General features: G+C 43.7%; 1 protein-coding gene across 1 annotated transcript; it reads left to right on the forward strand.

Annotated features, from left to right (window-relative positions):
- Window positions 1–2,329: 2,329 nt before the first annotated feature.
- On the forward strand, window positions 2,330–17,702 carry LOC122409432 (uncharacterized). The gene is made up of 3 exons (XM_043417000.1): window positions 2,330–4,266; window positions 11,985–12,181; window positions 16,694–17,702. Exons 1-3 carry the CDS (start codon window positions 3,102–3,104, stop codon window positions 16,937–16,939), a joined length of 1,608 nt encoding a protein of 535 aa, XP_043272935.1. The 5' UTR covers window positions 2,330–3,101; the 3' UTR covers window positions 16,940–17,702.
- Window positions 17,703–18,830: the final 1,128 nt, after the last annotated feature.

Below are 18,830 nucleotides of genomic sequence, written 5' to 3' on the forward strand. Positions count from 1 at the left end.
TTTTTGGCATGCGAGCGAAAAAAAGTATGAAAAATAGTGAAATAATGCAACAGAAGCTTTACCAGTTTTACTTTACACTTGTACAATATGCCTCAGCTCTTTCAGACAGTTCTAACGAGATTTGGATAAGCGGCTTGACTCGATCCGCAAACTTGAAAATCCTCAATCTTTCTTCTCTCTGGCCCAGCGATTCTTTCATCTTCCCCTTCCCCTTGGCGACACGCATCCCTCAGCAGTCTCTGCTCAGCTCTCGCTCTCTTTGTTTCTCTCTCCCGAGGGACCCGCTGTCATTTCCATCGCGGTGGACTTGCCCGTTTCCACGGTTCCACCCTCCGGATTAGTTTAATCCTAAAATATTACCCGCCCTCGCTTCACGACAAGATCCGCAGCAGCAGCAGCAGCAGCAACAACACATCGCAGAGAGAAGGAACGTTTTTCCTCCGGCAATCTCGTGGTGAGATCCTCTGCTCGTGAGGGGACCCACGATCGTTACATTATACAGACAAACGCGAGCAACGCTTCCATCAAACACTCTACTCCTGCTCTCATTGGCCTCCATCCCCCAATTATCTCGTTTCGTGGCCAATAGCGAATTCGTTTACCCTCGCGACCCGACAACCCTCCAATTTCCTCTCACTCTCTTTCTCTCTCCTCGAATGATGTTGTGGCTTGTGAGGCATCCCGAGCGCCCCCGAAACTTAGATACCCTACGAAGCTTATTATCGTCGTGGTGTAATATTATAACTTTACGAGTCTCGAGCGATCGTTTGTCTTAACCGTATATATTATTATATTCAGTCTGAAAACAGTGGTATTGACATCAACGATTCTTTTTCATGCAAAAATACACTTTGCCTAGACTTTTGTGTGCTTTTCAATTCTAAAAAACAATAAATTAACTGCTCACTATAAGAACGCTGAATGAACAAGCTAATAAAGTTTTCAAGAGTGAATCAAAGATCCGAAATCTCGTAGAAGATCGATAAAAAGAGGAACATTATGGATGTAGTAAAGGAATGCATCCTTCTCTCGTGGAAGGGAAGTTATGAGATGCATATGATTGCCTCATGAAACGCTCCATGATTGATGATAGTCTTGATGAGAATTCCTATAACATACGTACAGAGCTCTCTCTCTCTCTCTCTCTCTTTCTCTCTCTTGCTATAGGATCTACCTCCTGTCATCTACATAAATTAGCAATTTCCTCTTTGTGCGAACGTCGCTTCCTTGATCCTATATACATAGGCACCGTTTCTGATTTGCAAGTACTACTGCATCATCGTCATCATCGTTATCGTCATCACCGGTACGCTGTAACTAGCGTGTAGCTGGTTAAAAATAGGCAGAAGCGATCGTAGCGTTAGATTTTTTGAAAAAAGAGTGATTTTTATCGACTGCTACGCGAGTGGTCACGTTGCGGTAGCTGAATGCCACTCTGCAGCAATCTAGACCACTCGTAATTAAGGTATTGAATGATCGGATGAATATCTTCTGAGGAGCAATCGATGACGAAATCAAAGGCGAGGAGAGCATCCATCTTGGGCCATTTGCTACAAGGCGTAAATGCGCGGCATTATATTCCCGGGAATTAGACAATTAGGAGTCGTCACGTTCGGGCAGAGAGGAGGAAACGAAGAGGGGTAACGGAGCGTGGACGATGATGCGAGGGATGCTGGGCGAGCGCGCGCATCAACCCCCGGTAGAAAGCAGGAACGGTGTTCCCTCTTCTCTTGGCGCCCGCTTCTCGATAACCCAGCCGTGTGTTCCGGCGTCCTATTCCCCCCTCGCCGCCGTTCTACTTGGAAGCGCCATACCGTCTCGCCCTAAGAGGACAATACCACCTCTCCGTGGGCTAATTCTTCTCTCTCTTATTCTCCGTCCTTGCCTCTCTAACACAGCCGGTCGAGTCGAATCCACGAGTTTCTTTACGCCCGGCTCGGCGCGCACGACACCGCGAAAACGTTCTACGAGAACACATCCGTGGCGGTGGAGAGCATCAGACATCGCGAGAAAAAAGAGGTGGGGATGTTGGGGATAGTCGGGGACGCGGAGTGGGGAAGATACGAGAGCGCTCGCTCGGCGTTTCCAACGCTCAGATCACTCGGTACATCCCCATTGGTTGCCACAAATTAATGGACACGCCCATGATCGCAACGCCCGTTTTCCGCTCGTGAAGGCTCGCATTGGACGAGGGGAATCCCCGGTTTTGCCGCTGGAACAATTTACCCGTTCCTCGACGTTACGCGGGGGCGGCGCGCCGACAGCCGAGAGGGTCCGGCTTTCCGCTCCCGGCGGCGGTGAACTGGTAATCAGTGCCGTTTCCGCGGCAGCAGCGGCCACCACGCGATCCAAACTGTTTCCAAAAAACAGACACGCGCTTCAAAAACTCTCTCTCTCTCTCTCTCTCAACTCTGCTTTTTAACTCTTTCAGTTATTCGTGTTTACTCGGTTTCATCTTCCTCCTTTTCGTCTCTTTCTAACCAACTATTCCCATGAGGTGGTAGCGATGCTGCAGTGTTACCGTGAGTGACCGTGATACAGTGCAGCGAGTGTGTTTGCGACGCGAATTTCCCCGGATCCGGTGCTACTCACTCGATTTTATTCTCTCTTAAAAGGAAATGGAAATTTTTCAGATTCTCTGAGAATTTAGTCGGAAGAATTTGTTGCGGGATGGACCAAGACGACACTGAACCATCACGTGGTCAGTGGAACAACCGATTGTGCGATACGTGTCCAATCGAATGAATTGTGCGCATCATTGGATTCGGCATGAAGACCAGGAAGAGAATGGAACCTTCGAGATCTACGTGGGATCGTGTATCCGCGAAGTTTCAGATGTTAATGTGATAAAAATACTGAATTATCGAGATTAGAACATCAAAAGGTAATGCGAGTTGAAATAAAAATGAAAAGTATGAGGAAAAACGATGAGTTTTGAAAGCGCGGATGTCGCAATCATCTCTGATCCGCGAATAATCTAACGACAGGCAGTGGTGAAGGAGTGAATGGACCAAAGTCGGCTAGAGAAACTTGGACTGTTATAGTCGTGGGAGGAAATAGACGCTTCGTCGAGGGCTTCATCCTCGAATCGAAGGGGTTCGATGAGCAACGCTGTCGGTGAAGTAAGAGCCCTCCAGCAAATGATGCATCAGGCGGGTACCGGGAGCGGCGGTGGTAGCGGAAGTCTGTCCGAGGACGTAGACATGGCGGCTTCGTCAAGTCTGAAGCCGCGCAGTGGAAAAATAAGTTTTAGCGTTGATTCGTTGCTCAGCAGTACGAAAAAATCGCCGGTGAGCTTCGCTCGAAAAGCCGCCGCAGCGGCGGCCGCCGATAACGATTGCACCAATAATTCGGATCACGCGGACAGAATAATGCTCGACACGTCGGATAAGAACTGTGCGGGTCTCGAGATGGAAGTTAGATATCGTGAGTTTATAATGGAACAGCAGAGATTGCAGAGCAGAGAATTATTGGCAAGGCTGAGTCCTCACGGTCTCGGCGTTTTTGCGGCTAGTCATCACATCCATCAACAACACCAGCAGCAGAGCCCCACCGAGCGGGCCAATCAAAACTCCCAAGAAAGAAACAACCCTCATCAACATCAGGAGCTGATAACGGTCAAGGATTTTTCAAGATCAACGGGAAACAACGACAAGTCTTCGTCCCCGATAAAAATGGATATGGAGAGAGAACGGGACCAGCAGAGACAGGAGGAACGACTGACGGCTGACAACTCACCGATGATCGTTAGACTGAAGGAGCTTCGTTTGAAGGAGCGTCAACAGAGCCAGAATCATCATCATCATCATCAGCAGCAGCAGCAACAGGAGGAGGATAGAATCGGTCAGAATCGCTCAGTATCACCCATCCGTCGGGAATTCGACGACAGAAGCGATTCCGAAGCGAACAGATCCCTCGAGGGCGATGTTTGCACGTCAAACGATCATCTTGACGACGATCAGGACGTGAGAAGCATCAGCCAATCGGAGGATCTAAACGTAATGGACTCGGACTGCGAGCTCGAGAGGGAACACGACTCGTCGTCACAAGAGAAGGAGAAATCCAGTCCGGTAGTGCCTCAACCGATTCATCCGGGAGTTCAAAGGCCCACTGGGCCTTACCTCGGTGGTCCAGGTGGTGCGGGATGGAATCCTGCAGGTTTCCCGCATTCCTTGGCAGGTTTTGCGTGGTTACCGCCACCTCCTCATCCGCACAATCCGCATGGACATCTCTACACCCCACACGGTGGACCAACTAGTCCCAACGGTGTGTTTTACTTTATTAATCATTCAGCGTCATGAGATATTTAACAGCTCATTTATTTCTCGCGTATAAACGATTCGATAGCGCTGTAACAGCTGCCCGGCTTGAGTCAAACTACCGTTAACAACATTGTTAGCATTGACAGATGATTCTTTTTTCCACCGCTATACGCTAGACGATTCTGTTTCTTGAGGACTTTCAAAACTGTCATGACCACCATTTGGATGACGGCCAAATTTAAAACTTGTGATCGCACTTGCACCGTTCAAGCTTCAAGTATATTCTAACAACTATAGTAAGCAACATATTACTCGAATGCAATCATAAACCTGTTAACTAAAATCCTCTTTTAAAAACACGTCCGGATCTTCATTAATTGCCACATAAAGAGGATGGAGAAATTAGCATATTGCAAATTTTCGCAGCTTAGAGGAAAGAGCGTTGAGCCAAAGCTTCAATTCATACGATTGCAAAAGGCGAGTCTTTGACTATGGCCGATAATTTAATTGCCGCGAGGGCGAATGTCCACCATTCGAATCAATAAAGATCGAACGTCAAAGCTCGTGCATACGACGAGTTCGGGAACTTGTCCGACGCCCACGAACGACACTCACTCTTACATACGCTTCCCTGCTTAAGCTTTGATCATTGCTATATCCGCGGTTATGCAGACGAATATATACACAGAACTCGATACACGCACGGCAACGCTGGAATTATAATATTATTCAGGTTCATAATTTAAATCACACGCTTCGCCGCTCGCACAGCCACCGCAGATATATAAGCTTGACCGCAAGAGACTCTAGTCATCCTTTAAGTGAGATATCTCGGGATTCTCCCGTATCGATGACCGTAATTTCCCATGTAATCAGCCGCGTGAGCTCGAGAACGGTTAATATTCGACTCGGTTTTATTCACGAATCTCTCGCATCTGCGCCTAATTGATGCGAGTGATTTTCCCAGTCGGCGCTTCGTCTCACGCACGGGATATACGATTTAAACTAAATACGTGCAAGTATTATTGGACTGTGGTGCATGTTATAATGTCAGTCCCCCGCATCAACGGCTCCTCGAACGAGATAAGCCTGCGCGTTGATAAAACCACTCTCTCAACCCGAGCTGTCCCTCTTTCCCATTTCGCTGCTGTGTATATTAACTCGAGATCCATTTATATCGCTTGTGTAATCCTTTGCCTCGACGAAACGCGCTACCGAATAAACTTTATTTCGTCCACTCTGCCAAACGACGCTCATCACGCTAGAGTAAATTGGTCCAGATTCGCGACGACGTTTCTTAATTACTTCCATCGTCAACCTTTGCCTCCGCGCGTTACGATAATGCAAGCTCATTATCTTATTATTTATTACCGAGAGAAGTGAGCACTCGACGATTCAAAAATTTTATCAGAAATTGTACGATTATATTCTCCGAGCTATTAATACGAGACGCTGCCACGTCTCTAGATTAGTCATGCTAATTATACAATTAAGGTCTTAATAGCATTCTCCTCAAGACACTTTGATTCTCCCAACACGAACCAATGACACGAGGAAAATATTCACCGATTGAGCAAACGACATCGATCGATTTCTCCGAATTTTATGAAGTCCGGAAACGACTGTTCTACCCGAAAGCACGTGAAAATCTTTCGTATTCGACATTCTACAGTCGCATTAGAATCCCCAGATTCGCGGTTCGTCCCAAAACCGCGAATCTCAGCAGCGCGTTTTTCCTGCCAGAAGGTTGTTGAAGCTCTCGGGGATCTGGCCGCAGTTGAACCTCGTAAACGGTAGTACAGCCATCGGAGTTGAACAAAAAGATGGCAAATAAGTGTAGAAGAAAAAAGAGACGGAAGAAGAGAGCAAGGGAACGAGAAACTCGCGCCATTTCCGAGAAAGAAATCTGTGGCCATTGCGGGACTCGTGCGTCGGTCAGGAGGTGTGCGCCGGTGCTGCTCTCAGGTCGAGACATAGAAGCATGCGCGTTTACGATTGTAGGCAATCGAGCATGCGCAATTGGGCTCACGTACAAGATGAGCTGGACTCGGTCAGTGTCCGAGAAACATATCCTCGTGAGGTTATCTACAGTTACACGTTCCTCGTTGCGACTGCTCGACTCTGAGCCATTTCTCAGTTAGCCCAAACTTGCAGCATCACCGATGACCAAACAGATCGAAACAATGACGAAAATTGAGTCAATTTTTGCACTTGGAAGACTGAGACTCGACTCGTGTCACAACTGTCATAAGACGGTCTGAGACTACGACAATCACGTTGAGTTCAAGATGATTATGGACCAGTCGCATCTTCTGAGAACTTCAAAATCAGCTCCGACCCTGCCAACATTCTTGCTGGTTCGATCACCGAAATATTGTCCTGAACTTACGCTTTAGCTACCGTTACCATCGCTCTTACCCCGCGCCTCACCAGTTCCTGCTGGCCCACGTCTTTTAAAAACGTTTTTTTCATTTCATTTTACAAGCACATTGACGAGAGTGTAGGATTGGAGCTCTCGGACCGTAGTTTATCCCACCTGTTTATACGCTGTTGAGTTTCTGGAGAGCCTCTTGATACAGACGAGGAGACGAGATCTGTGCTGATCCACGGTTGTTAAGCCCTAGCCCACATGGTCGTTGTTTCCTCGATGTTCCTCGTGATTCGTCGTCGTTTCTTCCACTGCTGCTGATACATGTATATACATATATGAACCCGGATCACGATAGAGTCATACATAACTCTCGTAGCATCAATAATGCATTCACGATTCACGCAAAAAGTCCTGTAAGCTAAACCCTCCTGGCCCCTTGTTTAGTTTCGTTCGACACATGCACCAGCGTCACCGGGACTTTCTCCCTCTTTTCTCCCAGTTCGTCTTTTCTTTCTTCGTTTTTCTTGCTCTCTCTCTCTCCCTCACTCTCTCTGATCGAATGAACAGTTCTGTTGGATTGTCCCGGTCGTGTCCTTTTCTCTCTTGCTTTCGCCTCGTCTTCGCGTTTTGATTTATACGCCTGTCTCTCGTTATTCGACTTCGTAAACGTGGATAATTAATGAAAATAACAGCGTGCAAGTTACATCGTGAGAATCGATGCACTCGATCATGCGATCCAATAAAACATTCGAAATTTCAATAACTTGAGGATCTCAATCAATTTATTCGATAAAAATGAAGTGATTCGATAATTGAAACGTTTAAAGGTGCACCAACGCAGTGGGAAGAATCGAAGCACTCGGCTTGACGAGATTTTTAAAAGCGCGTGAACAACCGTGCAGATATTTTCGCAATGTTTTATCATTCGTTGAATTCTACATTTACAAATGATGCGAGCAGACTGTAAAGGATAGTGCGATGGATCGATCTGAAAGCGGTATTTTGTTACTTCGAGATGTAACATAGATCGTGCAGAGGGAAGATTGAAATAGCAGTCGATTGAATGACAAACTTTTTTTTCCATTCTCAAGCAATAAAATATACGGACGATTGAAATGGATGGCTCGTGTCATAGTGGATGCGAGTTGTAGATCACCCGTGGAAGGTTCATTGATCACGGTTTCATGGAAACACGGCTGTGAAAAAAAGGTTCGATAAAAAGATGAAAAATCTACTTTCTATTTCATATTTTTACTGAGAATTACGTAGATTTCTTTATTTTCCACATACAGCTGTATACAATCAGTAATACTCGCTTGAAAACGTGTCTGAAGTACAAAGAGATACTGAAAATTACCATACAACGAGGCCTAACGAGCCGGAAGCGAGGCTGAATCCTATAAACGCCGGAAAAAATAATGAAACCGGTAAAAGGTCTGTCGCCGTGTATCGAAATTGTTCACGGGCTATTAACACGTTTACTGACAAGAACGTGTGTGCCGGACAGAATGGGCGACCGATTCGCTTCTCTCGTTTGTCTCTTTTTTAGCTTCCCTCTCTCTCTCTCTCTCTCTCTCTCTCTCTTGCTCCCGTGTCATTTCCTCTTCGAGTCTCGAGGTGTCACGAAAATTATGAGTTTCAACGTCATTTATAACCTCAGAGGAATGGTCCAGAGTGAGAAAACAGACGAAGAAGAATAAGAAGCTGAGCGAGCCACGCCGCGTTCGAAAGTTACTCATCTCATATACACACGGCTATCCGAGCACATTTACACTGAGAATAAATTAACGAGAGGAGGATCTCGCCCCGCACGCGCCAACTTCCTCCGCGCCGCCAACTTCGGTAATGCGTGTACATACAAACGTCCCACGAAATCTCGAAAAACGATTTATCATTCCTGCTAGTCATAATTACCCGCATCGAGAGATCAACACGGGTGTACAATCCACGATACATCGTAAAACAGAATCTCTGTACAATGCGTTACAACTAATATTTCCGAACGTTCGGGTACACGTATACCAAAACAATGTTAACTCCCAAGTATATAAATAGGCTTACATGCATCAGACGTTTAGATGAATAATAGATGATAAATTGGAAATTATTAAGGTAGTTCATGCAATTTTCTTAAGAAGGTCTTGAAATTTACACAGAGTTTAAGTGGCTAGTCAGCCATATCAAATTTTAAAAGGTTCGTCTTATTGATTATTGGGACGATTGTTTTACTAGTTATAAAGATATATTAGATTAAAGATGGAACGAAATTGGTAATGAGCACTCGTAAAACCTCACATTTTGCTTATTTCGACATTTTGTTTCTCCTTGGCTTGGGACATTCCTGTCATAGCCTTCTTTTTTTATTAAAGCTTTTTTCTCGGTCGATTTCCCTTTGTCTTTACCCTTTGGGCTCTCCGAGGCGATTTTTTACATAAAAAACTATCGCCAGGGTCGAATGAAATTTGGGGTTCAGTCAGTGATAAAAGTTGAAAAAATGTATTTACAATTTCGAATTAATGACTCTGACATTAATTGAAAGTGATAATATCTTTTATTAAGAAGTAAAAATCGGTTCAATTCAGACACCCATAAAATATAATACTTCGGCGATGATCTACCTTAAAACAGCTGCCAAAAGAAACAAACCGAAGGTAGACGTGTCTCGAAATAAATAAAGCGATGGATCTAATTTTGGCGAGGATTAATAAGCCCACCTGTGGCGATCGCATTCACAGGTCGAATCTCATTCTATGCACGAGCGCGCGAGCGCGCGTTGTCCAATGAAGTATTATTATCCGTTCTAAATTCGCAGCTTCGAAACGCTGCTGTACCGTTGAGCGAGCGCGATTTGATCGAGATCGCGTATCGAGATTCGGTCGTTTTAATGGGTCACATCAGTTGGGAAGCAATGAAAAATATGAGAGTTTCATCGCGGGGTTGATCGGAGGAAACGTGTGCGTTACCGATGCGTCCATCCGAATTTGTGTCCTCTAATGGAATCCAATTAGCTAGAGAGAGAGAGAGAAAGAGAGAAAGGCTAAAAGCGCTGAAGAACAAGCGCGAGCGATAAAAGAAATTTCTTTTCGGGGCATAAATACTCACTCGCGATCCACGATGTCAATTACCGGGGACGTCCACTTTAATTTATATTCGATCAAAGTGAAAGCGTCGCGGCTACACGTTGCCGCATGTACATCCCAGAAACGGAAGCGAATAAGCACTTATACTTGACATGTATCGTACCCACACAGGAACGCGTGAGGCCACATTTACTCAGAGCCATACAACTGTCCATGGCGCCTTATAAAGCGCACACTTAGCTCCCTCGTTTCCACCGATTTAGGAAATTTTCAATCGCTTCCTCCATCCGCGCGCGACATTACCATCAAAAAATACCGGCGAGTCTCCGAGCGCAAAAATAAGACGGCACTAGCCGCCCAGCAGGCACATAAATGAGCGTCAAAGCGCCCAGCAGCGAAAAAGATTGCCCCGTGCCTCGCTCATTCCGAAGCAGAAAGAGAAGCTGCTCGCTTCGCCGCAGAGGAGAACGGCGACTCGCGTGTGAAAACACAATTTGTCTACTACTATATAGGTTATACTAGCTGCTTCTCGTGTATATTACTCTCTCGTTCGCGCGTTGAAAATCGCGGATATTCAGTGCACGGACGTGCTCGTGCTCACATCCCAGCTCTGTGTGTCCCCAAGCACATAAAATGCTCCCAAATCCATATAGATATAGAGAGTGTTAGCTAAATTACGTCCACACACACGTGTAGCTCCGCGTCCGGGTGTTTGTTACTGGAAATCCAAAGCATAAGGATAAAAGGAGATTACAAGCGAAGGTGGAATAAAAAACGCCTCGAGTGCGTCCAACTCTCGCGATGAGTTGGTGCTGATCGCTGCAACTGCACACCGGTTCGAACGTCAATGCAACAGGAGCGATCCGTCGATTCGCACAGTACGACAAAACATGTATTGTAGCAAATACCGTACGGAATACTTACTGCGTACTTATATAAAACATGAAATACTCCATCTGCAAAGTATGTATATGTACGTGTATCGATATATCGATCGAAATCGTTTATGCAAGACGCAACCCCGTGTAATTTGTATCCCAGATGAATCTCGCAACTCGATCGACTCGCAGTCGTGATTCTCGTGTTTATATTGCACGAGACATCAGAAGGATTCGTTCCTCATCGTTGGACGCGTCGGATCCGTCGACTTGCGCCCTTCTCGTTGCGAGCTCCTCTGTACGGTTTAGGAGCGTGTGTGTGTGTGTGTGTGTGTGTGGCGACCGAGGAGCACAATATTTCCCGTAGAAACCACGTGCACGCTCGCGACCAACTACCATCTTATTGCTGAAAGGGAGGAAGAGAGAGAAAGCAAGGGGAGAGCTAGCTCGGTAATTAACGGGAATTAATTAGCGTCGAGGAAGAAAAAAACGGAGCGATCGCGACGATCGGTTATGCTCGTTTCGAACGCCGCGGAACGGCCGATTCACGCATACACGCTGCGTCGTCCGGTTTTTAACGTTTACTCACATTCACTCGCGCACGCCGGGAACATCGCGATGAAACCAGAGACTCTAGATCCTATATCGGTTACGTTGCAATGCGCGACGTTACCTCGAGATCGGCAGACAGAAGTAGAAGAAGATCCCCCTTTTCATCCCTCTCTCCCCTTCTAACTCTTATCTTGTTTCGGCTTTTTCAACCTTCTCGCTATTTCATACTGTGCACAATAACACACAACTTCGATTACGGAGAAACGCACTATAGGCTTGCGAAAGATTTACCGATCTCTCGATCGATCGTCTGACATCGCGCGCCTTCTCCTCTCCCCCCGAGCTTCCACAGGCTCAACCCGCACGGGGGCATTCTTGATGCTCCTGTCGATTTGTGGGTATGTGCTTAACGCTGCACTTTCCCAATGAAAGGTCCAACCGTCGGACATTAATTGGCGGCCTCTAGTTCAGTTGTTATTATTGATGCGCCGCGAATGTTTCAGCTTATAGAACGCTCATTATTACACGTACATTGATTTTTCTTCGTGCTGGATAATAAACGTTGTTGCGAACTTTATCAGTTAAGGACGTTGCGCTTCGTGCGGTTGGTGTGTTTCTTCCTTTTTATCGGAGGCAAACAATTTCATGGGCCGATCTCGACTTCACGAAGTCCGCGTGAGCGATGCAAACGTTCAAAACGCTGCGTTCATTTTGTCGCTTGTGATCGTTCGAAGCGATGTTTCATTGTGACTAATTTATCAAAATCTCATACGTAAAATCAGATTGAAAGAACGACTCGGAGATGAAATAATATTCCGTTCGTTTTCCCCAACTATTTCAGGTGATCTTCGACTTCCAGGCCCAGGCTCCGGACCTGTGAGATGCACTCTGAGAAAACACAAACCCAATCGTAAACCCCGAACGCCTTTCACCACCCAACAGCTGCTGTCCCTCGAGAAGAAATTTCGGGAAAAGCAGTATCTCACGATAGCTGAGAGAGCGGAGTTTTCGTCATCGCTTCATCTCACGGAAACGCAGGTAAATCAGTGCAAATTCGTCCCGACTTTCGTGGCCTTTGGAACTGATCACGAGGTCAGGGAATAACCACGGAATTCGAGCCGTATCGCAGACCATTTTGTGTCAACTCATCGAATTCAAATTCTCTTGCTTTTGGACACTTTAAAGACGTAAGAAAAAACCTGGCAAAACTTATCCATCCAGTTATCGTCGAGCCGAAAAAACAGTAGATTCGACAACAACAACAGTGAAAACGAAATTTTGTTGAAACATTGAAAATCTTGTTGACTGAATCAAATAAATTATTCGAGTACGTCGGACAAGATATTTTCGATGAATGCAAAATAGTTTGTTGATGTGTTAAATAAATGTTTATTTCATAGCAACAGAATGTTTTTTTGAGTCATTTTCTCAAGATACAACCAAAGATCTGTGCACCTCAACTGTGCCAAAAAACTACAAATAGACAATAGTTGATTCGACAAAAAAAATGTTGACGAAATGAATTCCGTTTTCAGTGAACCTTCGTTTTCATATTCCGATAAAACTTGGAATCATTAGCGCGAAAATCAATTTTCAATTACAATGCTTGTAACTTTACTAATTCCAAGTTCTTCAGTCCCAAAAGCGCGACTCACATTTTTCGACAACATCCGCAACCTCAAGATCAATAAATAATGTGTCAACTTGCAATTATTTTTCGAAACTTGGGTAAATCGGTGTGCCGAGCGAGTCGGTGTGTTTCTGCCCTTGTGCTGTAAAGAGAGTGTTATCAGGAAGGGAAGGTCTCTGCGGAAGAGGTCGACGACGAGAATATAGCGTGTCGTAGCACACTTTGGAGTTTCGTTACAATGCATCAGTCGGGAAATGAAGCTTCGCGTATAGCATTCATTTGCCTAGATAAACCGGGTGATCTGCACACCCCCGACTTCCACATTATGCAGTCCTCATCGTCTGTACATTCAAGCACTCAAACCGAACGGCTGTGCGTGTTAAATCGTCGGAATTACGTCCTTATGTCTTCGAGAATGCAAATGTGTGTGTAGCAATACATAAAAGAAGTTTAAGCAATCCACGACCCACACACAGCGACTCTCGCAGCCGAATCGACCCTCGTGTACCAAAACCTCACACACCCTGCGGACATTATTCACGCGGCCGGACAAAGAGACACGTCCGCACTTTAAATCCCGACAGTGAGGTCAGCATTTCATTTCATTCCGTTTCTATTAACCTCTCTCACGAGCTTGTCTATATTGTTTTTTTTTTTTTTTTTTTTTTATCGAAGCATTTTGAGCAACGAATTCGGTGGAAAAATTTTGATTTTCGTGCGCTTGTCAAATCGGTGGGGACATGTACGATTCGATATACGATGACAACAGAGATTTTCGTAGTAAAATAATGGTCGGGGCGGGTGCATGCAGAAAAATGTGGTCTCAAACCGATCGATACGCATTTCGAGGCTCTTTCCGGCATTGTATTTGGCTGATGTCATTAGTCGTGAAATTTATCATCGAACCCTCAAATCAGGAAGCATTATCGGATCGTAATGGCGATTAAAAAGGCCGCGCGGGCACAGGAAAGCATGAATTATAGTCAGGGGCCCACTCGATTCGCGATTTTATTGCTGGGAGCCGAATATCGCTGGAATTCTCGCCATTAATCGTACGAGTTCGCAAAATGCGATTGCGGTGGATAGAAAGAACGAAAGATAAAGAGTGGACAGACAAACGCTGGAAAAAACGCTTCTCGTATCGCGAGGTATATCTCATCCGGGAAATCTCGCTTTTTCCATGTCCAGACTTCGATTACGCACTGCACAGAACCCACTGCACAGTTTGTATATATGGAAACTCCATAAATCCCGTGATCAATAGGGAAAAGGTAAACACAACTCGCAGGACTATATAAAGTTTCCTTCGCATTAGCAGCGCCATATTACAAGCGTGCATGCATCGCGAGAATTCGATATATATCTTGACTCCGACCCGAGAGATCAATCGGTAGAGAGCAATCGTCAACCGGTCGATCACGCCTTCTGTACGCGGATATTTCGATCGTTAAAACTTCAAAGATCGCACATTAATAGAATCGCGGAGTATATTTTCCAGTCGGAATCTCAAAACCAATTAAGGGCGGGGTTAAAAAATTTTAAGATTTGGTAAATATTTACTTTATTCACTTTTCCTAAAAAGCATGGAAAATTATTTTTCGAGCATTATTAACAATAAAAAATAATATCGCGATCAATTTTAGGGAGGGGGAAGGTACAAAAATCAAAAAAAAAATATTTTGAAAAAGTCCGAAAGAAACTTCAGTTTCTTCGCTATATTCAAAGATGCGTTCCGGAGTCACCCAACAACAATTGTTTGTTGCTAAAAATACAATAGAATAATATGAACGATAGTAAAGTTTACGTAGTATCATTCAATGGAATGAAAAAATGTAAACAAAGGCATAATGTTCACGTGTCTGGCCACAAAGTATGAATGTCAACGATTTCAATTTGAACAGTATATACGGAATAATCATGTGTGACGGGTGTTCCTTGTCGCTTACAGAAGCAATCGTTAAATTTCAAAGGGAATCTGAAAGTATAACTTTTTTGGAAAATCACGGGGTGTTTGAACGGGAAGTGATCCTACCGTGCTCGATAAAAATAATAGATTTTGGCGTTGCTAAAAACAGTTTACAAACTAAGGAATAAAAAAATCATATGTTGTTTTTTCCCGTTTTCCCTCCTTAAAATTAATCGCGATAATATTTTTTATTGAGAATAATGCTCGGATGTGTGTGCGGAATCGTTGGATGGGTTTGAATATAGGGAAGAAACTGAAATTTCTTTCGGACTTTTTCAAATTTTTTTTTTTTGGTTTTTGTACCTTCCCCCTCCCTAAAATTGATCGCGGTATTATTCGTTATTGATAATAATGCTGGAAAAAAATTTTAAGACTATTTTGAGCAAAAGTGTATAAAGTAAATATTTACCTAAGATTTTTTTAGACGCTACAGATAATACAAATCTCTTCTCTTCATTGTGACATCATAATACAATTTATGTACGAGATTTCCGGAATTTTTAAAACTGGCATAGTACTTCCTAACATAATTGATCAGGTATTTATATGAAAGCTTTTTTCATGATGAATAATTTTACAATAACAAGAAGACTCATTTTTAGGCGAAAATCAGTGTTCACGCTTCCAAGTGTCACAAAAAATGTAAAATATATCCTCTCGTAGATACTTGGTCAATCAATTGTGTAAAAATAAAGTAGATTTCGATTTATAGTGTTCGCCGATGGACAAAACTTTCTTCTGAAGTGCCTCTAAAGATTTGCTGAGTTAATCATTGATGTTCGGGTTATAAAAATTCAGGAAATATTACTTGTAGTATCTAAAAAAATGCTTATAATTCGACCTTTTTTCACCGAATAGACGTTACCCAGCCTTAACAGAATGTATCGAAATTGGATTCGTCAACTGTTACACTTTTTCGGATTTGCAGGGTGAAAAATTTATTGTAAGTATTGGAATTGTTCTCGAGTGCAAAATAACCTTATCCTGGTTCTTTGGAATGTCAGCAAAAATGTTTTACACCGCGATCATTATTTTTTCTTGCTTGTCTAAATCCTTAGAATGGATTTTTAAGATAAAAATTGTTTTTACTGTTTCTTCGAGTCGATAAATAATTTGTCCAAATTTATCTAATCGAAACTTTTTCCGTTATTCAAACTCATTTTTGGCAAGGTGATTTTCATAGAGTTCGAAAATTCGTATTCGCATGGGTGAGGCCAGCAGCGCGGCGTTGGTCCGGCTGCATCCTCCGCGGAGCCTCTTCCACGCCACGAGGACCGTATTGATTTCCACGCGGGGTCGCTCTCGCGTTAGAACCTCGCATTTTCCTACATAAATATACGAACACCCAGATTTTGACGACGAGCCGTTTTCACCTGTTTGCATCTTGTAAAGAACGGTGTCACTGCTATTCCCAAAACTGTAGCTGCCAAAGTTTTCTCTAACTATCTTGATGTAACGCTCACATTAACTAAAAGCACAAAGCTTTTGCTTGTTAATGAGCCTTCGACTGGCAATCAAGAAATTTGAATGCAAACTCGAAACTCCGCTTTGGAGATTCGTTACAATGGTGAATATGTCAAATCACTGAATTATCGTCACACAATTTCCATGAACTTCTGTTTCAACCTGAAAGCACAGAAAAAAGTCTTCAATAAATTGGAGTTTCGTTTCAATTATCTAGAGACGCGACGGCGTCTTGACGTCAAGTATTAAAAAGAAAAATTCTGTATGCAGAGCGAGTCAAGACGGGCCGCGTATCTTTACTCGAGATTCGTCAATTTTCCTTTACTTTGTAAAGTTGAAGTGGCTTGAATGAAACTCGATAATTTCGAGTGATTTTTTGTCATCTACTAGCAATTAATCCGTCGATTTTCCGTGGCAGAATTGGAGGTAGTGACTGTGGAAAAATATTTGATGAAAAAACAATTGCGAACTCTTCTTCATAATGTTTCAGGTAAAAATATGGTTTCAAAATCGACGAGCAAAAGCGAAAAGACTTCAAGAAGCGGAGATAGAAAAGCTGCGGCTTTCGGCAAGGCCGCTTTTGCATCCGAGCTTTGGTACGGGTCTGATGTTTTCGGGAGTGGGACCACCAGGTACACCAGGAGTGCCTCCTTTCATAGCGGCAGCGATGGCGAGGCACACCCACGCGGCAGCGACAGCGGCCATGTTTATGGGCCCACCGGGACATCGGCCTTAGGATCGAGATCGTCGAGGTTGTTTGAAGGAAAAGAAGCGAGCGCCAGTGAACCAGTAGGAGGAAAAAGCGTATTGGGAATCCCCGTGAAACTTGTGAAAAGCTTCAGAGCTTTGGAGAACCTTCACGGTCGATCATCCGGCGATCGACAAACAAATAATCCGCGCAAAGCTCGGATACGTTCTCAAGAAAACCACTTGTGAACTTGATCTCAAATTCAAGACGTATTTTCATTGTAAATAATGTAAATACAATTATAATGACGATAATTAATGCAGGAGCAGACGCTGAAACGTTGGAAAAAAACGATAAACGAAACGGTGAAGTGATTCTATCGACGATTATCAACAATTCGTAGAAAAATAAAGAATTTCAATTATTTGTCAGATGTAAATTTTAAAAAACCCTTCGACATTGAATTGGTCTTTGAATTTTCATCGATAGAGCAGGATTCAATGCTGCTGAAACCGATTTTTTTATCAGCTCGAAATCAACAGGCGCGTTAAAAGTTTGCGTTGTTCTCATAATATTTCATTAAATCTGTTATTTTCAAAGTCGAAAAAGCAATGACATACGACTTATCGAACATCACTTTACTGTCTGTTCTAAGACGAAGAAAAGGGGGTAAAAATGTTGTACCTCGATACCTGTAATATAATTTATAAGAAAGAAAAAACAATACAGCATCCACAAGAGATGAAACGATGTAAATAGTTAGACGTTCGACAAATGAAAGAAGAATAAAAATAAACGAGAATAAACTGTTCGTTCTGGATATTCCCTTTCACTCTCTCATCGCGCTCAATATTTCTTCTATTTCGAATAACGAGTCGATCGAAAAAACATTCATTGCTCTTTTATGAAAATTCGATCGAGCACCAACAAACGAAGCAATTTAAACGATTGAAAAAAATGTCAAAAATAACATCACCGGTTGGTCGCATTTTCAGAAGCACGAAAACAAAATTCGCGGCAAAAATTCAACGATTTTTCCAAGTGATGCTGCAGCGTCATCGTAAAGACCTTAAATGCAATACTCCACGCTATTCGACGCACCTTCGTTCCGCCGACTGCTGCTCCTCATCGACCCTTCCTAATTGGCATCGTAAGAAGTCGCTCAAAATTTGATGAATTTCGCATTGAAAAAAAAACCTCCAAAAAAGACTTTTCTCTTTAAAATTTCCTGAGCAACAGCTTTGAATGATTCCAGCCCGATTTTTGTATCACCCTGTAAATTCAACGGTGTGTTATTCCCTCTAATGTTGCACACACGCGGGCAGGTTGCATTGGGGCACTGGGCGAGCCCCCTCGCGAGTCCGCCGTGCGCTCAGAGGCCGCACGCGCAAATTAATTACGTGCAATATCTTATCACACGCATTAATCGGCTCGCAAATGCGTGTACGATATGTTGCCACCTTACGGGTAAGCGTATAAAGTTAACTCACGATTGAGCCACCAGGCAGTGCAAGCTACGCTACCGGAGTATTATCGCGGTTCATTTTCAGCGAGGCCGAGCCGAGGAGAATGAAAGAAGTAACGAAAGAAGGCGGAGATACACGCGGAGAACGTTAGCGGTCGATTGTTCAAAAGTCTCCACGCCCCCGGCGAGAGTCATTTTAAAAAAGTTATCGAATTGCGTTTGAACAAGGAGTAACCGGAAGGTTTGAATCAGGACAAAATTTTGGGACCATTTCAATTCTAGACACTTGACAGTTGCTGCTGAATTCGACAAATTGTAAAAGGGAAAAAGTTGAGTGACCGCATCAAATTTATTTAGAATCGTTGTCATACTGTTCATTTATCTCTCAAGTTTTCAATTTATATTTTGTGATTAAAATTCATTAAGGAAGTTCACGCGAATCTAATGGAAATTGAAAATTCCGACTGCGTTAAG

Source organism: Venturia canescens, chromosome 4, assembly GCF_019457755.1.
Source record: "Venturia canescens isolate UGA chromosome 4, ASM1945775v1, whole genome shotgun sequence".
In the NCBI taxonomy this organism is placed as follows: domain Eukaryota; kingdom Metazoa; phylum Arthropoda; class Insecta; order Hymenoptera; family Ichneumonidae; genus Venturia; species Venturia canescens.